Here is a 27421-nt window from a genome sequence, read left to right as displayed (position 1 = left end):
GGAGGGAAGATAGATTCCATATGGATAGATGATGAGTTTAATTTTGAATATATGGAGTTTAAAGAAGCAGATGTACATTTGAGAGGAGGTTGTCAGAAATGTAGGTCTGAAAGTAGTTGAGAGATGAGGTCAGGAAATGTCGATTTCAAAGACATCTGAATAGAAAGTATAATTGGTGTCAAGTGAGAGATTTAAATTACCAAGGAAGATTTTAGAGTAAGAAGAAATGACAGAGCCTTGAATTCTACTTTCATTTAGAAAAAAAAGATGGCACATCAAGGGACATTTTAAAAGAATGGTCATAGGTTGGAAGAAAATGACAAAAGTACAGTGGAAGAAAGAATATCAAGGAAAGAGTGGTTAATAATGCCAAATGTAAAAAAAAATTAGGGAAAGTGAGAATTGAAAAAAAGATCATTAGATTGTGCAATTGAGAGGTCATTGGTGTTTTTTGAAATGGCAGTTTCATTAGTGTGATAGAAACTAAAAGGTCAGAATTCAGGTGCTAAGGAATGAGGGGGTGGTGAGATGTAGCAAATGTAGACTATACTATCTAAAAGTTTAGCAGTGAATAGGAAGAGTGATAAAAGCATTGCTATGTGATCAAGGGAAGGGTGTTGTTTTGTGTGTGGGGGGGTTTAAGAGCATTTTATAGGCAGAGAAAGAATTAGTAGAGAGGGAAAAATTGGAGAGGAGATGACAGGGAAAGGTCTCAGAGGAGTTCAAAAACTTATTAATAGAGAAGGTTAACCTTGGCAAAAAAGGAATGCCACTTCCTTCCACGATAATGGAGGAAAGAAGATAATGTGAGTCAAATGAAGGTTTATGAGATATAGAATAGGAGGGATAAGGAATCTTACAACTCAATAAAGAAGGAAAAGAAATTGCTTGTTGAAGAAAATGAATACAAGTGGAATTGGAAACTTGAGAAGGAACAGTATGGAACATTTACCATGGGACATTTGAGAGGGAACTAATTACAGAGGGAAGAGCTTAGTTAAAGTTTGATGGAATAAATTTGTGTTGGATCCAATTATAATTTTTAGACTTCCAAAGAGGGAGTTCTAGGCTTTATTTAATTTTTTTTTGAAGTTTGAAGCAAGATTCTGAGCTGATATTGAGAGGATCTGATACCATGGGAGATTTGAGGATAAATGAAAAGATTTGGAATAACCTCTTTGGTAAGAGAGGGAATGAAATGATTAGGGAGGTATACAAAGATTGTCTTGCTGTAGTGAAGGCTCAGTTGAGGTTGTGTAACATAAATTTGTAGTGGATCCAGTGAGCACACAGTACTGGGAGTTATTTATCACCTTGACTCACCATATTAGTATTAGATTCTTATTATATCCTAATGACCTTAATGTGATGATGATGTTTGTACATCTTTCTCAAAGAAGTCCATGACTTCAGGGAGGTGATGCTATGACAAGCAGGGGAATTAGATTTTAGTGAGGGAGTGCTGTGCTAAGTCACTAGACTCACTTTTTCCTCCAGAGTCATCTGGGTCCAGTGGCCAGATCTGAATCAGGATGGCTGGATGGCCCTGGATGTGAGGCAATCAGGGTTAAGTGACTTGCCCAAGGTCACACAGTTAGTAATTGTCAGAGGTTGGATTCAAATTCCCATCCTCCTGATTCCAAGGTAAGTGATCTATCTTTTGCACCATCTTGTAGTAGTCTCCCCTGCCTCTGGTCTCCTTCCATCCCTCTCTTTCCTCTATTATCATCAAAGGAAGTGGCATTCCTCTTTCCCAAGATGAACTATCTCTACTAACAACCTCGCCAGCTCCTTTGAGACATCTTCAATTTTCCCCTCTCTACTAACTCTTTCTCTGACTACAAATACATTTATTAAAACACTCTTTTGATAATGCTACTCCTATCTTTTCAAAAACCTTCAATGGCTCCCAATTGCCTGCAAGACAAAATTCAATCTCCTTAGCTAGGCAATCAACACCTTTTCCTGACATCTTCTACTCTTCTTCTTTAGGTCCTCTCTACTTCAGCTTAAGGCACATCAAGATGAAGAAACTTGCCTAGGTTCACACTGCAAAGCTGAGATACATCTCCAAGTCTAGGGCTTTTTCCATTCCCCCATAGAGGGTAGTGAAAAGTGCCTCCCAGGGTGCTGAGCATCTCTGTTATCTCCTCGCTCAGAGGTGCCTGTAGAATTACAGCAGTCACCTTATGACCAGTCTCTAGGCCACATGTAGGGTACAATGATAATCTCCTGATGGTTCATAAGAACACATGCCTATTGCTGGGTGGACAGTCACAAGCCTGTGTTCAGATTAGCCCTGTCTGGGGCAGATGGGGGAATGGTTTGTGAGTATTGAGTGGGGAAATATAAGTAAGCTTTGTATGAGTCAGTCAGTAGGAGTGAGGTTTCCTAATGAAGGCGACTGAACCTGGACCAGGGACTGAGTTTATGATATGAGAAGAGAGGGAGAAGGGAGGGGAAAATGGAATTCTAGTGGGGTCAGGGAAGACTTTTCATTCCCTCACATCAACCAATCAAACATTACTTTGTTTTGGTTCCTTACCAGTGGGAAGATATATTTGAGGTAATGACAAATATTAGTCCACATGGTGAGAGCTGGTTACTTGTTGGATAAAGGATGCTGATAGCTGGGTATGAGGGGATTGAAATACATAAAGGATGTGAGGTTTCATCAGCTTGGAAATTTATGATATGGGTTCTTCCTCTACCGACACAGATTGTATCCCACTTGTGATTTATCTGGATCTAGCTAGATGGTACAGTGGATGATAATCAAAAACTGTCTTAGATACTAACTTAACTATTTAACACTAGACAAATCATTTAATCCCTTGGTCTCAATTTCTCCCATTTATAAAATGGGAATAATAATAGCTCTTTCATTAAAGGGTAATGAGGATTAAATGAGATAATAAATGTAAAGGAAGTGCTTTGCAAATATTAAAGTAACGTAAATGTTGGCTATATGGCTAGTAATAGTTATACAGTAGTAAATAAATCATGGTGATCTTCCTGAGGCAGATGAGGTTAAATGACTTGTCGAATGTCACACAGCTAATAAGTGTGAGAGGTAAAATTTGAACCCAGATCTTCCTCACCGAAATCTTAGAGCTCTTATCCACCATACCATTTTGCTTCCTGTTATGGTAACTTGAAGAGATTAAGTGATTTGCTCAGGTTCATATGTGTTAGAGAAAGGACTAGAACCCATATTTTCCTGTCTCTAAGGAAGGCCATGCTCTGTCATCTATCCATGGGGCATATATGCACATATGTATCTGGGGGTACATTGTGAAGTGGTGGTATGTGTATTACATGAATTTATTCATTCCACAACTATTAACTAACCACCAAATATGGGCAAGGTACAATTATTTAAGGGATGATAGGAGAGTCAAACTGGTATTAGACTTATTGGTCATTTATCATATGGTACCAAATACTGTAGTAGACCAGGGTTCACATCTCATTTCTGACACTTATTAGATTTGTGACAATAGGCAAGTCAATTTTTCTGGATCTGTTTCTCATCTGTATAATGGGCAATAATACTTATGGCTTATACCTCATGCAGTTTGTTTAGAGGTTTAAATTATATAGTTGCATATTAAGTCATTATCTTTATTATTATTATTACTATTTCTATTATTATGAGGTAGTTCAGGAGATATGTATGAGGGGAATTTGAAATACTTTTGTAGGAAAAATATTTGGGGGAATGTGAAGGCCTTTATGTGCAGATTTGCAATGTGTGTTGCATTCAGAGTGAATATAAGGATATATGGGCATACTTCTGTAGCAAGGAAAAATAGTTCTTTTGGTCAGGTAATGGTCCTGGAATGGTTATTTTTAATAAGGGTTGTGAAGGAGTAGGGAATGTTGGGGGTGGATTTGGGAGGCATGGCCCAGAGTTTTACTCACCAAGTTTGACATATCCTTCAGAAGACAGCAGGACATTCCCAGCCTTGAGGTCCCGATGGATGATTTTAGATTCATGCAGGTATTCCAGAGCTTGCAATATTTGCTTGCAAACCACTTGGATTTGCTCTTCTGTCAATCCTTTCTCCAACTCTGCAAGGATAAGAGAGAAAATGAGACCTTGGACTTGGCCCATCATCATCATCATCATCATCATCATCATCCTTATCATGTAACATGTAACAAAATTATCATGTATCATGTAACAAAAGCATTTTGCCCAATCTGATAGTGTGCTTTAAAGTTTGCAAATCCTTGACAGGTATTATCTCATTTAATTCTCACAACGGTCTTGAAAGTAAGTGCTATTATTATTATTATTATTATTATTATTATTATTATTATTATTCCCTGTTTAACAGAAGAAAAAAAAACTGAGGCCAACAGATTAAATCACCTGCCCAGAGTGATAGCTAATAAGCATTCAAGGCAAGATTTAAACTTGGGGTCTTCTTGATTCTAAGGCAATGGGGAGTGTAGAAGACCCAGCTCAGGTTGTGGCTTTCCCTTCTATATAATGAAGATGAAACACTGGTAATGTGTGATCTTTGGGGAGAGGCACTTTTCAAGGGGTTACATCTTCAGAATTGTCTTAATGGTAGTCTACAGAATATACTTACCCAAAATGATGGCATCTACAGCACCCCCAGGGCAAAACTCAATGAGGATCTGAGGACCAAAGATATGAGAAAGGAAGAATCAAATGTTTTAAGGAATCTATTTGGTGCTACATTCTTCAGCCAAGCATATGCCTGATCCATATGTAGATACAGATATAGATATAGACATAGGTCTCTCTCTCCATATATATGCATATATATATATATATATATATATATATATATCTCATCACTATATATCTATCAGGTATCAGAGATTCTGTGTTGGAATCCCATCTTTGCTATCTACTCCTTTACAATGAGAACATCAGATTCTGGTTTCTCAGTTCCCTCCTACCTCTAAATGAATGATCCTATGACCTCTCCACACATATTGAATCTTCAAATACATCTCCAAATCCTACTATATACATTTCCATATATATTATGCTCAGAGACATACCCACACATGTGAATATACCTATGCAGACAGCAATTCATTTACCACACAGTATCAGACTGAATCTCAAGAGATGAAGTTCTAGTGTCTTTCTGACCAAGTTTAGCATTCTGTATATTTTTCCATTCTGCTTCTCCCCACTAGTGAATGATCCACCAAAGACTTAAGTGTCTACTTTATGTCAAGCACTGTTAGATGTTAGGGGAGATACAAAGTTTAGAAAAGAAAAGATTCTATCTTTAAGAGGATCAAGTTTGGGGGGTAGCTAGGTGGCACAGTAGATAGAGTATGGGCCCTAGAGTCAGGAGGACCCAAGTTCAAAACTGAGCTCAGACACTTAATAATTACCTAGCTGTGTGACCTTAGGCAAGTCACTTAACCCCATTGCCCTGCAAAAAAAAAAAAACCAAAAAACAAAACAAAACAAAACAAAAAAGAGATCAAGTTTGGAAGGTGGAAAAAGCATTGACTTGGGGTCAGAAGTCTGGGTCCTGGCTCTTCTAGCTGCGTGACCGTGGGTGTGAAGTCAATTAGCCTCTCTGATCTTCAGTTCTCTCATCTGGAAAATGGGGATAAGATTATTTATATTACCTACTTATGTAAATATGAATCATTATTCCCCATCCCCTTTCTTCTCTATATCTTAAATAAGCCCTTTGTGAACTAGAATGCTTTGCAAATGTGAATTCATGCTGCCCAAGAAATTAAATAATTGGCAAAAGAAATTGTTCTTGATTGTGTATGATGAGGGTCAGGACACAGAAAGGAGGAAGATTAATCTAAGCAGGATGGAGACAGAAGTGTGTCTCAGAAATTTAGGATGGAAGTCAAGTGAGACAGAGCAGAACAAGATTAAGAAATAAAGCATCCATGAGAGGAAGCACTTAACTTAGAGGATCTAACTTCTCTGTAGGGAAGCAAAGGGAGGGAACTCTGCAGTGGACTGGGGCCAGATGAAGGGGTGGCACAGAGCATAGGAAATCCAGAACTGAGGAAAATCTAAAGTGTAAAAGTCTCTCTGCTCCAAGGGGCAGCTAGGTGGTGAAGTGGATAGAGCTCTCACTAAAATGGCAAATCAAAATATACTGTCTATTGTTAAAATAAAAAAAATTTAAAAGTAAGTTTGTATAACCCTGTTCTATGTGAATTCTTTGATGTTCTGCATCTGAACCTTTAGTCAGCTATATTTTTCCCTGGTATCAATAACCATGCTTCTTTATTTATTGGACTATAAGAATATTAAAGAAAATTTGATATTTCTTAACAACTCCAGGCTTTGCCAATTGGATGGCATTCAAGAAACAGCTTTATTATAATTTTAATAGGGGCTTAATACAGGTCAACTTAATATAGGTCAAATTTCAAAATAATCCCTTTTTGATCCCATAATTTTCCTTGCGGCTCCAGGGTTTTAGTATTTGAGCTTAATAGAGTCAGAGTCCTAGGACAGTAGACAATAACCACCATCAAGTCTTTTTTCCACCTTCTTTGCTTTTTTCTCCAAGGAGATTCATCTGTTTTCATTTCACACAGCAAAGGCAGGGACAGAACTGGACTCTCCAGACTCTCACATGAGGATGCCCCCATTTACCTGACTATATATTGTCTATTTACTTCAAAGTCAGTGACTACACTGATGGCAGATCCTTAACTTTAAAAGGCTTCCAACCAAGACCAAAGTAGAGGGAGCATTGGTACGTGTTCTTCTCTTTGCAGATGATTGTGCATTCAATGCAGCCTCTGATGCTGAGACACAACAAAGTTTAGATCGATTCTTTGCTGCTTATGGTAATTTTGATCTAACAATTAACTCCAAGAAAACACAGGTGCTCCATCAGCCAGCACTGCACCATCCATATATGGAACCATCAATTACAGCAAATGGAGTTTTGAGTACTGTGGACCAGTTCACTTACCTTGGAAGTGTCCTTTCCAAGAAGGTATACATTGACAATGAGCATTGCCAGAGCTAGCTCAGTATTTGGGAGACTCCAAAAGAAAGTATTGGAGAGGTATTAGACTGACTACTAAACTGAAGGTCTACATGGTCATTGTGCTGACTGAATTGCTATATGCCTGTGAAACCTGGACAGTCTACCAGCACTGTGTCAGGAAACAGAATTGCTTCCATTTAAATTGTCTTAGGAGAAGATACAAGACACTGAGGTCCTTTCTCAAGCTAAACTGCCTAGCATTCCAACATTGCTACAGGGAGTGCAATTATGATGGGCTGGTCACATTGTTAGAAAGTCAGTTGTATGCTTGCTAAAAAAACTGTTTTATGTAGAACTCACGCAAGGTAAGTGCTCACAAATCACTAGAAGTGATACTGATATCATTGAGGAACTTTAAAACTGATTGTAGGGCATGGGAGACACTGGCACAGGACTGCCCAGAATGGTGTATCCTCATCAGTGAGGATGTTGCATTTTATGAGGAAGGTAGAACTGAAACAGCTCAAAGGAAATGTGACATCCATAAGTTTAGAGTACCCACCCTAGGTATTCAAATGTACTATTACTGCTCTATTTGTGGTAAAGCATTTTGAGTATTGGTCTGATCAGCCACAGTAGGACACATTGTAATTTGTCTCAAGCATAGGGGTGTCAATTTGGTCTTCTTTGATGATAAAGAACAAGAACTAATCAACTATCATCTATGAACAAGCTAAGTGTTAAAACATTAGAGATGCTCTGAGGATTTACAATTGTGCGTGACTTATAGTCCTTGTTAGCTTCACCAACTTACCCACAGTTTGCCCTCCCAATAGAGGGCATCCAATAGTTGGACGATGTGTGGATGGTCACAGCCAGCCAAAATGTCAATTTCCATTATATAATCCTCCAGTTCCTCTTCACTCTGAGTCTCAATCAATTTGGCTGCAGCCAAGATGCCAGTCTCTTTGTTCTGAGCCTGGAAGATGCAGATACAAATAATCCTTCTTGAGTTAGCTCCTACCTTTTTCAACTTTTTCATGGCCCTCTTACAAAAGGAATAGAGGAAGCCAGGATTCTATTGGTTCCTCCTGGAACTAGGGCCATATTTCATTCAATTGCTGTCTCATGAGTAAGTGAGCTTCTGGTTTCTACTTCTGGGGAAGTAGAGGCAGGCTGACCTGTATCAGGGATGCTGCAGAGAAGATTCATGCCTAAGGGAAAGGTTGGATCTGATGGCGAAATCTAAGAAATTCTTAGGTTATAGTCACATATAGACCTCTGTAATTCTATCTTTAGTGCTATCTATTGTCCCAAAAATCTTAGTGCAGTTTAAAGCTTTAATAAGGTCAAGATTGCATTAAAAATCTTGACCCTGTATACATTGTCTGAAAAGCCCAATGCATTGACTTGCCCATTATAGGTTTGTTCACTGAATGAATGAATGATTTCCTGGCAACCCTGTGGACTTACTTGGAGGCCTTGACTTTGAATCTTGGCATCTTTCTTCAACTAATGAATCAATAAACATTTATGAAGTGTCTGCTCTATATCTGGCAATGTATCAAGAACTTTTCTTCATGGCATGGGAAGGATCTTTTCCATTCTGTTTTTTTTTTTTAGTAGTCCCCAGTTCATTCATTTGGTAAGTATTTATTAAGTATCTACTATGTGTTGTCTCTCTGGGTCATCATGCTGTTGCTACCTCTAAGTTGCTCAGCCCCTTCCCTCCAACCTATAGCATCTCACTGATATAGCCTATTTGTCTGTTTTTCCTGGCTACTACCAAGACTCCTGACCCTTCTGGTTTATCCTCCATCCTTTTTTTATCCAAATTTTCCTCTCCCTTTAGGTTTTCTATAGTTCTCAGATAAAGACTAGTTAATCTCATAAGAAATGACATCTAGCTTGGAGAGGACAAGAGACAATCATTATAAATATTGATGTTATTCAGTCACATCCAATTTTTCATAACCCTGTGATCATAGCTTCTGATTTGAAGGGTTCATCTTCTGATATCTTGTCTTTTAGTATTCTTAATACTATCCATGGGGTTTTCTCGCAAAAACATTGGAATGATTTGCCATTTCTTTCTTCAGTTTTATGCAAGCAAGAGTTAGTTAGCTTACCCAGGCTCACACAATTAATAAGAGTCTAAGGTCATATTTGAACTCTGTCTGTCTGACACCAGGACCCTGGTGCTCTATCCACAGCACTACCTAGCATACTTTTTTTTTTTTTGGCTCTTTGCAAGGCAATGGAGTTAAGTGACTTGCCTAGAGTTGCACAGCTAGGTAATTATTAAGCGTCTGAGGTTAAATTTGAACTCAGGTACTCCTGACTTCAGGGCCAATTCTCTATCCACTGTGCCACCTAGCTACCCCCAAAGTGCACTTTTTAACATGCTTTTTCACCTGTGATCTCATTTAACCTCGTAATAACCCATGAAGTAGGTAGGATATCTCTTCAGTTCTGCACAGCAATACTGAAGTATCTATTGTACAACCCAAATTGCCAGGTGCTAGGTATATAAAGACAAAATTGCCCTCAAGAATCTTACATTCTATTATGGAAAAACACAAAGAAAGGGCGGCTAGGTGGCGCAGTGGATAAAGCACCAGCCCTGGAGTCAGGAGTACCTGGGTTCAAATACAATCTCAGACACTTAATTATTACCTAGCTGCGTGGCCTTGGGCAAGCCACTTAACCCCATTTGCCTTGCAAAAACCTAAAAAAAATACAAAGAAAATAAAATATAAAATAGAAATCAAGTAATTTTCAAGATAAATCTCTTGGGGGCAGCTAGGTGGTACAGGGAATAGAGTACTGGCCCTGGTAATCTTGGGAAAGTCACTTAACCTGGCCTTGCAAAAACTTTAAAAAAAAAAAGAAAAAGAAAAGACAAATCTCTTGTTAGTTAGGTGGCACCTGAACTGAATCTTGAAGAAATCCAGGGATTTCATGAGATAGAAGTGAAAAGAACATTCTAGGCAATGGGGACAGATTTTATAAAAGCAGAGAGATGAAAGATGGAATGTTGTATAGGAGGAACAGTAAACATGCCCAGTGGGCTTGAATGTAGAGTGTATGAAGAAGAGTAGGATACAATAAGCCTAGAAAGGTAGGCTAGAGAGAGAGAGACATTAAGGAAGAATTTATATTTTATCCTAGAGGTAAAGAGACACTGGAGGGCATGAGAAGTTCAGATCTCTAAGTATATCAGGTTGGCAAATGTGTGGTTGAAAGATTGGATAAATAGGTAGATAGATAGATGGCTGTATAGATAGATTACTTATTAATTTTTTATTAACTAGTTTATTAACATTTATTAGCTACTTACTATAAGCTTGGAACAATGATAAGTGCTGGCAATCTAAGGGGAGAACCTAATGGGGATGACAAATTAGGAGGCTATTATAATATTCTAGGCAAAAAGTGATGATGAACTGAGCCAAGAGAATGACTGTGTGAATAGCAAGAAGACAGATACAGGATAAAGTAGAAGTAAAATGCGCAAGCCTTGGCAACTGATTGGGTATGAAGAGTGAGGAAGAAGAAAAGTTAAGAGTAACATTTAAGCTTGTAAACCTGAGTGGCTCAGGTCAGTGGAAAAACCTTCAAATGAAATAAGGAAGTTAGAAAAAGGAAAGGGTTTTTTGGGAAAGATAATGAATCCTGTTTTAGGCATGTTGAGGGTGAGATGCCTATAGACCATTCAATTTGAAATACCCACAAGCAATTCTTGAAATGGGACTGAGACTCAATGAGGCCTGAATATGTAAATATATTAGTTGTCTACATAGAGATGATAATTGAACTTGTGAAAATTGATTAAATCACCAAGAGAGCATGGAGGAAAAAAAAAAGAGTTCAAGACAGAGACTTGGGGCACAGTCATGTATAAGGGATGGGACCTCCCAAAGCAAATGAAACTGAAAGAATATGCAGAAATTAATTTTCTTTGATTACACATTTGTAATAGGAAATTTTGCCTTTCTTGCTTTCTCAGGGAGGAAGAGAATTCAGGGCTGAAAATAATAAATAAATAAAATATAAAAATTAAAAATAAAAATAAATAAATAAAAATTGAACTTATAAAAGAGATTAGCTTTCTTTGTTTTTTTCTTTGTTCATCAGATTGTTACTGCACTAAGGTTTTATGTATCTTAGATCATGGAAATAGCTGAAATTGATTTGAAGTTGAAAAGTGAGTTGAAGGTGAGAAAATTGAAGTGATGAAAATGAGAAAGTAGAGATGATGAATATGAGGAGCTTTTCCTAAGAGAGACCAATTCAAAAGGGAAGAGAGATATAGGACAACAACTGGAGGGCATGGTAGGACAAAATGAAATTTTGTTTTGTTTTGTTTTGTTTTGAAATATGAGGGAAAATCACAAAAAATAGGAAAGAAACAATTGAAGAGCTTAATTCTCATTGCTGCCACAATAGTAGTGGTCAATCCATCAACCAACAAATATTTATTAAGTGCTTACTGCTTGCCAGACATTGTACTACATGTTAGGGAAACAAATACAAAGAGTAGGAGCTTACATTCTAATGGGGGAGACAAGAAGTATAAACACACACACACACACACACACACACAAAAGTTAATAAACATGAAAGCTATACACACACACACACACACATATATAAGTTAGATACAAGATGGTTTGTAAGGGGGCACTAGAAGTTAAGGGAATCAGGAAAAGTTGCATACAAAAGGTGATAATTAAACAGCAGGTCCTCTCTTCCTCAAAAATCACAGGTGTTTTGATGTAATATGACCAAATCTGAAAATTTGCTTAAGATCTTTCAATTGTTTCTAATATTACTTCAAGAATGAAATCCCAATTCCTTAACTTGGCATTTAAGGGTCACTTGGTACCACTCTTACATTTCTATGTCTTCTATATTACTTCCTTTTAAATACTTCACATTCAGTTATTAAATGAATAATTTATTAAGCATTTCCTTTGTACAAAGTATTGTCCAATTACATTCTTGGAAAATATCCAGTGGTCTATGCTCATTATCATTCATAATTACCCCATGCTCTCCTGCTTCAAGAGCATTGATCATGATATTCTTTATCTTTAGAATGTTTTTCTTTAAATCCCCTTCTGCCTATCCTATCCCATCCCCACCACTTCCAATTATATGGAAAATCTCTGAGCATTTAGGCTGTGGCATTACTGCTTGCGTCCAGGATTTACAACTAAAAATTCTTGTAACTGGGGCAAATTCAACCTTAAGGGGAGAGTGGTGCAGAGATCAGTTGAACTCACTCAATAGTTTCCACAGGAAAAGGAAGTTTCCCATCCCCTAGAAGACCCTTGACCCTCCACTCTGATCCTTGCAGTAAAGATGTAGGTGGGGAATTCAGTAGGAGCTGAATGACAAGCAAATGAATTGGATTTGAGTGAGAGGATTCTGTCCTAAGTCACCAGTTTTATTTTCTCCTCTAGAGCCATCTGTATCCAGTGGCCAGATATGAATCAGGGAAACTGGAGATGGCCTGGATATGAGGCAATCAGGGTTAAGAGACTTGCTCAAGGTCACCCAACTGCTAAGTTTCAAGTATCTGAGACTAGATTTGAACTCTACTTCCTGCTCCAGGGCTGGTACTCTATCTACTACTATGACTCCACTCTTAGTGTGTTAGCCCAGGACCAGGAAAGAAAGTAGAGGCAGTTATACCATAGATGGCCTGGCCTGGCCGGGGACTGGGAATCATAGAAACAGGCCAGAAGTATGCACCTTATGGTATTTTGGAAGATGGAAAATGGAATAACAGCATCTTAGGACAATACCTTAACACTTTTCTTTAGTGATTTTTCTGACTAGGTCTTGTTGATGAAACATAGGGTCTAGGTTGAGTTGAGTATTGAAAGTACTGGAGATGGTCACTAGGAATTATAGCAAGGAGATATTAGTTGTGCGCGAACCCATCCCTTTCCTACCTCCTACCTTCTAATAAGTGGTTTGAAGACTGAGGAGTTGAAAGGAGCAAAGGGAGTAGTCCTAGCTTCAAGATGTAGTTCTTAATGGGTTTTAGCTAATAAGCTTATTTATGGCAGAGACATTTTGTAACCCAACAATTAAGGTCTCTGATCGATAATATCTCCCACATTAGTCTTATCAGAGTGCTTTTGTAGAGGGCTTTCAGGCTTAAAATTCCAAATCTCTCCTCTCTCATGAACATAGCAACATTGAGGGTGATGATAGTTAGTCCAGTTATATATGGTCCATAATTATTTCTGGGCTCCATTAGTTAAGAATTCCTGCCTATAGCTTGGCTCATTTCTTCTTCCTTCTGTCACCCTCTCCCACTCTCAGAAGAGAAATGTTAGGATGGGGGCAAAGGAAAGGAAAGAATGGGAAACAGAGAAGGATCAGAGAGAAAGAAGGTCTTTGCAGAGCCACAGAGCCCAACGCAGTGTTGAGCTCCTATTTGACAAATGGTGGTGCAGCAAATAGAATGCTAGACCTGTCAACAAAATTTGAGTTCAAAACAGTCCTTAGTGACCTACTAACTACAGGATGTTGGCAAGTCACTTAATCTCTGTCTGCCTCAGTTCTCACAGTTATAAAGTAGAGGTAATAATAGAACATAACTCATAGGGTTTTTGTGAGGATCTAATGAGATAATACTTGGTAAATAAAGGTTCTTACTATTGTACCTAGTCCATAGTAGGTATGGAATAATGATTATTCCCTTCCCTTTTCTTTCCCTCTCCCAAATCCACACATAACAATGATCTCAATTCTGAGACCATTCAATTCTTCTCTCTCCCTATGTTCCTCAGTTTCCTCATACACAATCCAGGCCCTACTCCCTTCTCTGCCCCCACTCAATGTAGGGAAGACCTACATATTGAACCCTCCAGTCTAGAGGAAGTCATTGTGGTTTCCGATTCTCCTCCATTCACAGAGACTGGCAGGAAGTATTGTTCACCTACTCATTCTCTACCTCTTGACTTTGATCAGATACATTTCATCCTTCACAGAGAAGATGCACTCAATCAGAATGGAGTTTACCCACCAACTTTAACTGTCAATCATACTGTCTGTCTTTCCCTTCCCTCCTAGTTTATCAAGAAAAGTCACTTTCTTTTATTGGATGGTATACAGGAATAGAGAGGATTTGTATTATTTCACAATAGAACAAATGAGCCCAGACAAGAAGTTACTTGGCTAAATCCACCTGGCATATTCTTGGCAAGTCTGACCAATTTGAGTTTCAAAGGCAGATGGTGAAAAACACTTAACTACTTTGGTCAAAAGTTGAAGGGTTAAGGGTGTGGAATATTTCATATGCTGATCATATTTTACATTCTATCACTTAGTTTTCCTTAACTGTTTTTTCCTTTTTACAAGGGAAGGTTTTGTCACCTTCCCTTGGGATAAGCAACCTTTCTAGAGAAGTAGATATAAAGAAAAACAATTCCTACTCACAAAAAATTCCTACTACACTCAAATGGGACAGATGAGAAGTATGGTATAAATATATACAGCACAAATATGAGCAAATATCCATGCAAAACAGTAGATTTACTATATGTATGTATACACACACAGATATAGATCCCCTATCTTACAAAACCAGTCTTAGTCATCTTAATCTAATTTAAAAGAGATGACAATTGGACAGTACTTAATACAGTGGAATAAAACCTCTATATAAATGTTAGCTATTTTTTCTTGTTATTGATATTAATTTCATTGTGACAAAAATATTTGGGAAGTACTATATCCCATGTTTTGTCATCTAGAGATAGCCTTGGATATAGATAATATCAACTGGCTTTCCTTTGGCCACAATCCCTTTTAGCCAAAGAGAATTAACCTTGTTTTTGTCCTTGGATAAGAGGAGAATAAACTGGCTGTTCTGGGTACCATTGTTTTTAATAATGAAAAGGAGTACTGATAATCCCCAAAGGGAGTCTAAACTTCCAAACATTTCTCTTTGGTTTTGGATGTCAGTTTTGTGCTTCCATATGGATGTGGGTGTCTTTTTCTAGGAATCCACAACACTTTAAATAAATGAATGAAGCAAACACTACAGATTTGGCTCAGGAGAGACTGACCTGGGACACTATCCAGCTTCCATATCCTGGCTCTCCCCTCCCTGTTTCTTACCCTTCCAGGAATAGACAGAATCATCTTACAGACTGATTCAAGAGACCAATCTAAAACAGTTAGTTTTTCTATGCAAACTTGCTGGTTCACATATTTCCTGGGTCAGGGGGGTAATAAAAGGCCCTCTCCCAGAACTCTTATTCACATACAGAATGCTATAAAAGGAAAGAGTTGGGAAAGGACATTAAAGTTATTCTAGTTCAGTTCCTTCATTTGATAGAGACATAAATTGTGACCCAGAAAAGACAATGGATTATTCAAGGTTGAACAGTAAGTTGGTGGTAGGACTCATTCATATTTCCTTGAAATTCAAATCTTTGTTCTTCCTTCTACACCATAATGATAACAATAGCTGATATTTATATAGCTTTTTTTTTTGCAAGCAATAGGGTTAAGCAGCTTGCCCAAGGCCACACAGCTAGGTAATTATTAAGTGTCTGAGGCTGGATCTGAACTCAGATATTTCTGACTCCAGGACCAGTGCTCTATCTACTGCACCATCTAGCCACTCCACCTTATATAGCTTTTTAAGGCTTACAAATCAATTTACAAAATTATTTTCTTTGTTCCTCAAAATTCTATAAGGTAAAAAAGTTATTGTTAACTTCATTTTACAAGTGAGAAAACTAAGGCTGGAAGAGGTTAAATGACTTGTCTGAGGTTACATAGCAAGTGCATGTTTAAGGGGGGATTTATCTTCAAGTCTTATTGATTTGTAGGTTCAATATTATATCTTCCAGTATTGTGACACCTCACCCAAATACTCAGTTGAATCTGTGATCTCATCAATTTATATGCCCCCTCCAAAGATGCAGGTTGCAATCTATCTAGATCTGTTTGTTTCACATGACCTCTGTTCATCTCATTCTATAAGTTTACTCATAAGATAGAGGACATCTATCTGACATGTTGAAAACCTTCCTCACTTTATCCTTGCATCATTAAAATAGATCAGAGCATAGGCCAGAAGGGCAGTCATAGCCTCTCATAAGACCTTGGAGGAATTGAGAACTTGGAGGTCCCAGGCCATGTCTCTGAAAACAGCTGCCAAAAAAACCTCAAAAGTTTGGGACTATGTCCTCCATCACTGAAGCAGAGCTCCATCTTAATAAAAAATTGGGGAAATGAGCAAATAACAGAAGAAAAAATATCCTACCATAGACAATTTACTTTGGTCCTATGGAGGATCAAATTGAATACTCAAAACATAACAAAGTCAAAGTTTCTTAATCCAAAGTCTCCAAGAAAAATATGAATTTATCTCAAGCTATGGAAGAACTCAAAAAAGATTTTGAAAATCAAGTAAAGGAGGTAGAGGAAAAATTGGGAAGAGAAATGAGAGTGATGCAGTTAAATCATGAAAAGCAAGTCAGTAGTTTGGTGAAGGAGATACAGAAAAATACTGTCCCAGTTTGGGACAGTTTGGGACAAATGGAAAAGGAAGTCCAAAAGACCAATGAGGAGAAGAATTACTTTAAAAAAGCAGAATTGGTCAGATGGAAAAGGAGATTTAAAAAAGCTCTCTGAAGAAAATACCTCCTTGTAGCAAGAAGCTAAGGGAAGCTGATGATTTTGTGAGAAATCAAGAAATGATAAAACAAAACCCAAAGTATTAAAAAAACTAGAAGAAAATGTGAAATATTTCTTTGGAAAAACAACCTACCTGGAAAACAGATCTAGAAAAGAGAACTGAAAAATTATTGGACTACCTGAATGTCATGACCAAAATAAGAGCCTAGACTTCATCTTTCAAGAAATAATCCAGGGGGACTTCCAGCAAAGATGGCAGAGAGAAGACAGGCACTATGTTAAGTGCTCCTGGTGTCCCCTCAAAAATTGCATGAAAGAAACCTCTTAACAGAAACTCAATCGACAAAACCCAGAAAAAGAAGGTAGGAGAAGAACACCTACCAACAAAGTCTGTCTGAGGGGACTGTGGGTGAACCAGGAGCAGGTCAGTGCAGGGACAGCAGTGGGGGGAAGCCAGAAGACTGGCATTAGCCACAGAGACTTTAGTGAGAGATGGGTCTGAGAAGCAACTTTAGTTGCCAAGGCTTTGACCAGGGGAGGGAAGGTCTGCATGCCTGGAAAACATCCAGTTTGGTGTGGGACCTGAGCCCCATACTTTTAGCAGAGCATTCTTCCAGGAACAAATGGTAGCTTCCCCCCAACCTCAGGCTCCAGTGTGGACTACAGAGGGCACTCAGGTGAAAGGGAGATGGGCTTCCAGACCATTGTCCAAGGCCAACTCAAACCCTGCTGCCCCTCTTCAATCCCTCCTCATCCCCCCTCACTCCCTCCAGGATTGGAAGAGGGCTTCAATCACTCCAGAGAAAGCAACCAGCACTCCCTACTGGATGGCCCTTGGAATTACTAAGCCAAGTAGACAAAGCCTCTAGGGTTTTCAAAAGCAAATCTCTGAGAGCCAGCCCCTCCCCAACACAAGATCCTAGAAAAATGAAGAAAAAACCATCAAAAAGGGGGACCGATGGAGAAATACTTATAAGAACCAGATTCTAACCCAGAGAGATCTAGCAATTCTGAGGAGAATATGAATTTGTCTCCAGCCCTGAAAAACTCCCTTGAAGAAATCATGAAGGAGCTTAAAAATCAATTGGAAAAGTTGGGAAAAGAAACTCAAGAGAAAATTAACACATTGCAAGAGAAAATTAACATCACAACAAGAAAAAAAATCCTTGGAAAATACAATTGGACAAATACTAAATGAGAATAATTCTCCCAAATCCTCAATTGGGCAAATGTAAAAAGAAAGTAATTCTCTCAAAACTACACTTGAGCAAATGGAAAACTCCTTCAAAAATAGAATTGACCAATTGGAAAAGGAGTTGAAAAAGGTAAATGAAGAAAATCCTTCTCTAAAAAAAAAAGAATGGAATCTGTGGAAACTAATGACTTCGTGAGACAACAAGATTCTGTTAAACAAAACTAAAAGATTGAAAAATAGAAGAAAATGTCAAATACCTCATCGGCAAGGCCATAGACCTCAAGAACCAATAGAAAAGGAATAACCTGAGAATTAAAGGACTTCCTGAAAACATTGAAGAGAAAAAAAGTCTTTACTTAATATTATAGGATTTAGTGATGGAAAACTGCCCTGATATCATGGAACCAGAGGAAAAATAATTATTAAAAGAATACTTCTATTCTCTCTGGAAAGAGATCCTAAAATGAAAATACCAAGAAATGTTGTGGCCAAATTCCAGAACTGTCAGATAAAAGAAAAAAAATCCTGTAAGCAGCCAGAAAGAAAACAATTAAGCAACAGGGATCCACAGTAAGGATTATGCAGGACCTGGCTGCATCAATATTAAGGGATAAAAGGCCTGGAATGAGATATTCCAAACAGCAAGGGAGCTTGGAATGCAGCCAATAATCCAACAACCAGCAAAACTGAGCCTTCTCTTCCAGGGGAAAAGATGGACATTTAATTAAATGGGAGACTTCCAACATATCCTGATGAAAAGACCAGAGCGTAATAGAAAATTTGGACATCAAACAGGAGGCTCAAGAGACACATGAAAAGGTAAAAAGGGGGGGGGGAATAAAGAAAAAAACTGTTATCCAATAAGATGAAACTGGCTTTATCCCCACTTGGGAGAAAGATTCTCATAATGCTTGAGAATTGTAACTCTATTAGAGAGAATATACTTAGCTAGAAGTGATGGACACTCATGACTGTTCTGTGACTCAGAATGATTTAAAAACAATACCTCCTTAAAAGGGGGACAGTAAGGAGATGAGGGGATGGAGGAGATTGAATGGGGTAAATCACATTACATTAAGAGGTACAAAAGACCTATTGCAAGGAAGAAAGGAGGAGGTTAGAACCACCTGAATCTTCTTCTCATCAGACTTGGCTTAAAGTTAACTTATATACACTCAGTTAAAGTTAAAAAACTTTTCTCACCTTTCAAGTATTAAAAGGGGAAAAGGGGAGGGGGGATGGGAAGGGAGAGAAAAAGGGGAACTAACAGGAGGAAGGGAAGGAGGAAGGGGAAAAGGGAAAGGGGAAAGAAAGGGGAGGGAGGTTGATATAGTAGGGCAAACACACTGAAGGTGGTGGTATTCAAAAACAAAATACTGGGGAATATGAATAAAGGGGGGAAAAAGGGGTAAATACAAACAGAGGGAAGATAGCATGGATGGCAATAAAGAGTTAGTAATTATAACTTTGTGAATGGGATTAACTCTCCCTTAAAACATAAGTGAATAGCAGAGCAGATTAGAAACCACAATCCTACAATATACTGCTTACAAAAAACTTATTTGAAACAGAGAGAGATACATATAGAGTAAAAGTAAAGGGTTGGAGCAAAATATATTTTGCTTCAGCTGAAGAGAAAAAAGCAGGGGTTGCAATCCTTATCTCAGACAAAGCAATTGCAAAAATAGATATCTTTAAAAGAGATAAGGAAGGAAACTATATCCTCCTAAAAAGGTACCATAGACAATAAAATAATTTCAATACTAAATATGTATGTATCCAATGGCATAGCATCTAAATTCTTAGAGGAGAAGTTGAAAGAGCTACAGGAAGGCATAGACAGCAACACTCTCCTAGTTGGAGACATCATATTTAGATAAATCTTATCATAAAATAAACAAGAAGAAAGTTGTGAAGTAAATAGATTGTTAGAAAATTTAGATATGATAGACTTATGGAGGAAATTGAATAGGGATAGAAAAAGGAATATGCTTTCTTTTCTGCAGTACATGGCACTTACACAAAAATTGATCATGTACTAGGGCATAAAAACCTAATGATCAATTGTAGAAAAGCAGAAATAGTGAATACATCTTTCTCAGATCATAATGCAATATAATCACATGCAATGTTGGGCCAGGGAGATATAGACCCCAAACTAATTGGAAACTAAATAATATCATTTTAAAGAATGAATGGATCAAACAACAAATTATAGAAAGAATTAATTATTTCATCCTAGATAATGACAATAATGAAACAACATACCAAAACCTATGGGATATGCTCAAGGTGGATGTCAGGGTATATATTATACCCTTAAATGCTTACATGAATAAATTAGAGAAAGAAGAGATCAATGAACTTAATATTCAACTAAAAAATTTAGAGGAAAAAAACTAATTAAAACCCCCCAATTAAATACCAAATTAGAAATTCTAAAAATTAAAGGAGAAATTAATAAAATTTAGAGCAAGAAAACTATTTACCTTATATATAAAACCAAGAGTTAGTTTTATGAAAAAACCAATAAAATTGATAAACCTCTGGTCAAGTTGATTAAAAAAAAAGAAAGAAGAAAATAAAATCGCTAGTATCATAAATGAAAAAGGTGAACTCACCACCAATGAGGAGGAAATAAATTAATTAATTCAGAATTAATTTGTACAACTCTATGCCAATAAATTTGACAATCTTAGTGAAATGGACAAATATTTACAAATATATAAATTGCTCAGATTAAATGAAGAGGAAATTAATTACCTAAATAACCCTATCTCAGAAAAAGAAATTCAACATGCCATTACTGAACTCCCTAAAAAATATCTCCAGAGCCAGATGGATTCACAAGTGAATTTATCAAACATTTAAGGAACAATTGGTTCTAATTCTATATAAACTCTTTGGAAAAAATATGTGCCTAACTCTTTCTATGACACCAATATGGTGCTGATGCCTAAACCAGGAAGAGTTAAAACAGAGAAAGAAAGTTATAGACCCATCTCCCTGATGAATATAGATGCAAAAATTTTAAATAAAATATTAGTAAAATGATTACAACAAGTTATCATTAGGATAATACGTTATGATCAAGTAGGATTTATCCCAGGAATGCAGCGTTGGTTCAATATTAGGAAAGCTGTTAATATAATTAGTGATATCAATAACAAACCTATCAGAAATCATATGATTATATCAAAAGATGCTGAAAAAGCTTTTGACAAAATACAGAACCCATTTCTACTAAAAACACTAGAGAGTGTAGGAATAAATAGATTGTTCCTTAAAACAATAAGTAGTATCTATCTGAAGCCATCAAGCATTATATTCAATGGGGAGAGGCTAGAGGCATTCCCAATAAAATCAGGGGTGAAACAAGGATGCCCATTATCACCACTACTATTCAATATTGCATTAGAAATATTAACTTCAGCAATAAAAGAAAAAGAAATTGAAGGAATTAGAATTGGGAAGGAAGAGACAAAACTCTCACTCTTTGCAGATGACATAATGGTATACCTAGAGGATCCCAAAAAAATCATCTAAAAAACTACTAGAAATAATTAGCAACTTTAGGAAAGTCACAGGATATAAAATAAACCCTCATAAATCCTCAACATTTCTATATATATGACTAGCAAGATACAGCAGAAAGAGCTAGAAATAGGGCCAGCTAGGTGGCACAGTGGATAAAGCATCGGCCCTGGAGTCAGGAGTACCTGGGTTCAAATCCGGTCTCACTTAATAATTACCTAGCTGTGTGGCCTTGGGCAAGCCATTTAACCCCATTTGCCTTGCAAAAATAACCTTTAAAAAAGAGCTAAAAAGTGAAATCTCATTCAAAGTAACCTCAGGCAATAAAAAATACCTGGGAGTCTACCTGCCAAGGCAGACTCAAAACCTTTTTGAAAACAATTACAAAACACTTCTCACACAAATAAAATCAGATTTAAATAACTGGGCAAACATCAACTGCATGGATAGGTCAAGCTAATATAATAAAAATGACAATTATACCAAAACTAAACTACTTGTTTAGTGCCTACCAATCAAAATTCCAAAAAATTACTTTAATGAATTAGGAAAAAATGTAAGTAAATTTATATGAGAAAAAAAGTCAAGAATTTCCAGGGATTCAATGAAAAAAAGTGCAAAAGAAGGTGGTTTAGCCTTGCCAGATCTAAAATTATATTATAAAGCATCAGTCATCAGAACTGTCTGGTATTGGCTAAGAAAAAGAGTGGTCAATCAGTGGAATAGACTAGGTGCAATAGTAGGAAATGATTATAGTAATCTGCTGTTTGATAAACCCAGAGTCCAGCTATTGGGATAAAAATCCTTCTTTGATAAAAACTATTGAGAAAATTGGAAGTTAGTATGGAAGAAACTTGAATTAGACCAACACCTCACACCTTATACCAAGATAAGATCAAAATGGATACAGGATTTAGACATAAAAAACAATATTATAAGCAAGCTAGGAGATCAAGAAATAGTTTACCTGTCAGATCTATGAAAAGGGAAGCAGTTTATGACCAAGGAAGAGATGGAAAACATCATTAAAAACAAACTAGATAATTATGATTACATTAAATTAAAAAGCTTTTGCACAGCCAAAAGCACTGTAACCAAGACCAAAAGAAATGTAGTAAACCGTGAAACAATTTTTCAACTAGTATTTCTGACAAAGGACTCATTTCTAAAATATACAGACAACTTAGTCAAATTTTTTTTTTAAAAAAGCCATTCCCCATTTGACAAATGGTCAAAGGATATGCAAAGGCAATTTATAGATGAGGAAATCAAAGTGATCCATAGACATATGAAAAATTACTCTAAATCACTACTTATAAGAGAAATGCAAATTAAAACACATCTCTCAGAGTGGCCAATATGACCAGAAAGGAAAAGGATCAGTGTTGGAAGGCATGTGGGAAATCTGGGGCACTAATATATTGTTGGTCAAGCTGTGAACTCATCTAGTCTTTCTGGAGAGCAATTTAGAATTATGCCCAAAGGGCAATAAAACATGCATACCCTTTGATCTAACAATACTACTAGGAAGCCTATACCCTGAAGAGATGATGAAAAAGGATAAAAGCATCACTTGTACAAAAATATTCATAGCAGCCCTGTTTGTGGTGGCAAAGAATTGGAAATTAAGTGAATGTCCTTCAATTGGGGAATGGCTTAACAAACTGTGATATATGTATGTCATGGAACACTATTGTTCTATTAGAAACCAGGAGGGATGGAAATTCAGGGAAGCATGGAAGGATTTACATGAAATGATGTTGATTGAGATGAGCAGAACCAGAAAAACATTTTACACCCTAACAGCAATATGGGGGTGATGATCAACTTTGATGGACTTGCTCATTTCATCAGTGCATCTGTATCCAGAGAAAGAATTGTGGAGTTTGAACAAAGACCAAAGACTGTTACCTACAATTTCAGGGAAAAACCATTATCTCATTATGTAATTTTGCTGTTTCTTATATTTTATTTTTTCCTTAAGGATATTATTTCTCTCTCATCACATTCAACTTAGATCAATGTATACCATGGAAACAATGTAAAAGCTAACAAACTACCTTCTGTGGGGGGGGGGGGGTGGAGAGAAGGAAGCAAGAATGGGGGAAAATTGTAAAACTCAAAATAAATAAAATCTTTCTTAAAAAAGATTTCTTTTACTTTTATTTTGAACTTGCCAAAATATCAAGAAATATGAACACTTTCATATACAAGAGAACAGAAAAACAATAGAATTTGATATTATGAATCTTTATTATGAACAGTTTACTTTTAAAGTAAGGTTGATTTTAGTACAGAACACAATTGAACCAACTTTTGAACTTTTCTGAGTATTTTTAAAGTTTTATTGATACATTTATTTCTTTTCTTCCTTTTAATTTTGTCATTATCTGCACCATACTTGGTGTGACAAATCCCCTTTGCCAATAAAAACTCTCTTTACAACAGAAAGAAAGAAAGAAAGAAAGAGAAAGAAAGAAAGAAAGAAAGAAAGAATGAATGAATGAATGAATGAATGAATGAATGAATCCAGGAAAACTTTCCTGATATCCTAGAAGCAGAGGGTAAAATAGAAATTGCAAGAATCCATCAATCATCTCCTGAAAGAGATTCCCAAATGAAACCTGCCTGGAATCTTACAGTCAAATTTCAGAGCTCTCAAGTTAAGGAGAAAATATTATAAACACCCAGAAAGAAACAATTCACATATTGTGCAGCTATAGTCAAGATAACACAAGATTGAGCAGCTTCTACTTTTAAGGGCTCTTAGAACTTGAATTATGATATTTCAGAAGGCAAAAGTGCTTAAATTACAACCAGGTATCAACCACCAGCAGAACTGAATATATTCTTTGAGGGGAAAAGATGGACATTCAATGAACTTTCAGTCTTTCCTGATGAAACAACTAAAGTTGAACATAAAGTTTGATTTTAAAGTATAGAGATGGTGGACAGGAAGGGTGAATCTTGAGAAAATTAATGATGTTGAACTATTTGTATTCCTGCAGGGGAAGATGATACTGATTACTCATATGAACCTTCTCATTTGTTAGGGCAGTTAGAAGGAGCATATATAAACAAGATACAGGAGAAAGTTGTATCTGAAGGTATAATATATTAAAAAGGAGTCAATGGGGGAGAAAGAAATATACTGGGAGAAAAAGAAAGGAGAGGTAGAATGGGATATTATTTCACACATGAAAAGGCAAGAAACTTAATATTTACACTCAATTGGGTATAGACTTTCTTACCCTAGAGGAAAACAAGAGAGAAAAGGGATGAGAGAAAGGGGATAGGGAGGGGGAGGGGGGTAATTGTGATAGAAGAGAGGGAAGATTGTAAGAGAGGGTAGACAAATACAACATACTTTTGAGGAGGGATAGGGAGAAAGAATAGAGAGAATAGAATAAATGAGGATGTGGCGAATAGGATGGAGGGAAATATAGCTAGCAGTAGTAACTATGAGAAAAAATATTGAAGCAATTTTTCTGATGGATTTATAAGAATGCAATCCATCCCAAAGACAGAGTTGAATGTATCTGAATATAGACTGAAGCATACTTTTTCCCTCATTTTATTTTTCTTGAGGTTTCTCTTTCTTTGCAGTAATGTTTTTCATGGCTACACATTTTTAACCTATACCAAGTAACTTATTTTCTTTCAAGGCAATGGGGTTAAGTGGCTTGCCCAAGGCCACACAGCTAGGTAAGTATTAAGTGTCTGAGGTCAGATTTGAACTCAGGTAATCCTGACTCCAGGGCTGCTGCTCTATGTACCACTGAGCTGCCCCGTAACTTACTTTCTTAATGGGGAAATTGGGTGAGAGAAAGGGAGAGAACTCAAGGTTTTGGAAGTAAATGTTGAAACTTGTTTTTATGTAGCTGGGGGGGGATTTTACAATAAAATAAATAAAAAATTAAAAAAAAGACAATGGAAAATTATGTCAGAGGGGAATCACTGTCATTGGGAGGGGAATAAAAGGAGGGGATCTGGGAAAAGCTTCCTGTAGAAGGGAGAATTTGAATTGAATTTTGAAGGAAGGGAAAGAAGCCAAGAGTAGCTAGATGATACAGTGGATAGAATGCTGGAACAAAAGTTTAAATTCAGCCTCAACTGTGTGATCTTAAGCAAGTCACTTAGCTTTGTTTGCTTCAGTTTTCTCATTTATAAAATGATCTGGAGAAGGAAATGGCAAACTACTCCACGTTTTAAGTTTTGGCAAGGAAGCCCCAGTAGGGATTACAAAGAGTCAGACTGTAAACAACCAAACAACAACAAAAAAGAAGCCAGGAGTTGGAAGCAAGGAGGCATTACATTCCAAGCATGGGATTGGTGAAAATACTCAGATGACAGATAGAAAATCATGTGTAAGCAACATACCACAAGTAGGCTGGAGGTTCTAGAGTTTAGAATACTGTTGAGAGAGGAAAAAATGTAGAACACCTTAGAAAGGTGGGAAGAGGCCAGGCTGTGAAGAGTTTTCAATACCAAATGGAGAATTTTATATTTGACTCTAGAAGTAATAGGGAGCACCTGAAGGTTGTTGAGCTAAGGTAGGGTAAGGTGGAAAAGTAGCATGGTTAGATTTGAACTTTAGAGAAGTCACTTTGGCAGCTTTGTGAACTCTATTTTGTGAAAACCAGTTCAGCACTCATGTTGTCCATCTTTTACTGCTCATTCTCCCTCTGTGACAGCTTCACTTCTTTTCCAGTAATATATGACCATACATATTTCTTCTATGCTTTTTCTTGCATATAAATCCTTATTGGTAATATAAAGTAGCCTATTTAGGCCTTGTAGTATGAGTCATAGTCCTATAACACCTATGGGCTTTGATAGTAGGGAGTAGATTGGTGTTATTGAAAGAATTGTACAGTTTTTCCAAATATGTAGCAGACTTTCTACCTATTCAGTTCTGAACCCAGAGCACTGTCTAGCTATTGTGCCTTTCAAAATATATATAAAATGGATGACCCAACTGTATTGCTAAGATTTTTCATCCACTTGTTTTTTCTTGTGTCACTTTCTAGGGCAGTCTGTTTTGGATGGCTAGGAATAGCATTGAAAAGGTCTTTTAGTAATCTGGGGTCAATGCAATCTGTACGATGTCATCTTAAAACAGGAGTATCTGGGGAACTTCATTATCTGGATAAAAGGAAACCACCTTCCATTTGCACTTCCCTATTTTGGGGATGGAGGAGAATGATTTGAGAATCAATGTGACTGTCAATAAGGCATCTGAATCCCTCTCTTTTGGTACAAAAAGGTAACAAGGTATAGAAACTGAACTTGAAAGAGGGAAATAAATGTCTTTGCTGAAGGAATTTGTGGGAGCATGTATGTATTGTATTTTACCATGCTATTTAATTAAAGGCATTTTGCTTTGAAAAAATGTTGGTTTAGTAAAAGAAACATCAGTGTGGCTTGAGAACTGTGGTTTTGAGTGATGCTGACCCAAAGCTTTCCTCTATCCTGAGGGGGTAGCTTTCAGGGATGCCATGCCTGAAGGGGAGGATCAACCCTGAATACTGAGGCACAGAAAATACAAATGTGTTGGTTTCACTGCCACTAATGAGAATAAATCAATATAGAAACCTCAGAAAACTAGTCCAGTTCACATTTTGTTTTCCTTCCAGTTTTACCTACAAATGTTGGAACATTTCAATTTAATTGAATCTCACATTAAGCTTTCTCCCACCCTCATTTTCCCCTTCACTAACTTTTCCTATTTTGTGAAGTGATACTGCACATAAACTTCTGCCATACTCTTCTGTAATGTTTTGCAAATGAATTCATATTATAAATTAGCATTATCCTTGGTTGCCAAAACTCTTAACTTGGCAAAAAAGAGCAGATGTTTGTTAGCTAAAGTAGTTTCTTGGCTCTTTGACATCCTTAATTCAAGTTATATTTATCAGTGTCTTTACTTGCATTTCTCTCCCCCCCTTTTATTTTTTTCAGTCAATAGTTTATTTAAAGAGGTTGGAATGGAGCTGCTATAATTGTGTACTGTATTTTCTCATATTTTAAAATTCCTTTAATTTGG

General features: G+C 36.9%; 1 protein-coding gene across 2 annotated transcripts in view; it reads right to left on the bottom strand.

The window, feature by feature from the left end:
• The window catches only part of LOC141504295 (STE20-like serine/threonine-protein kinase), a 63638-nt gene that overhangs the window by 28912 nt on the left and 7305 nt on the right, over positions 1-27421 (bottom strand). The window contains exons 2-4 of one of the 2 annotated variants that reach the window (XM_074209222.1): positions 7789-7953; positions 4602-4650; positions 3925-4074 (exon numbers count right to left, since the gene is read on the bottom strand). In XM_074209222.1, coding sequence (XP_074065323.1) covers positions 3925-4074; positions 4602-4650; positions 7789-7953 — 364 coding nt within the window. Of the gene's footprint in view, positions 1-3924; positions 4075-4601; positions 4651-7788; positions 7954-27421 lie in introns of those variants that run through there. The other variant, XM_074209223.1, reaches the window with a different exon arrangement.

This window comes from Macrotis lagotis, chromosome 1 (genome assembly GCF_037893015.1).
Source record: "Macrotis lagotis isolate mMagLag1 chromosome 1, bilby.v1.9.chrom.fasta, whole genome shotgun sequence".
NCBI lineage: Eukaryota > Metazoa > Chordata > Mammalia > Peramelemorphia > Peramelidae > Macrotis > Macrotis lagotis.
Note: the sequence above shows the minus strand (reverse complement) of the source record. Positions and strands in the feature narration are given on the sequence as shown.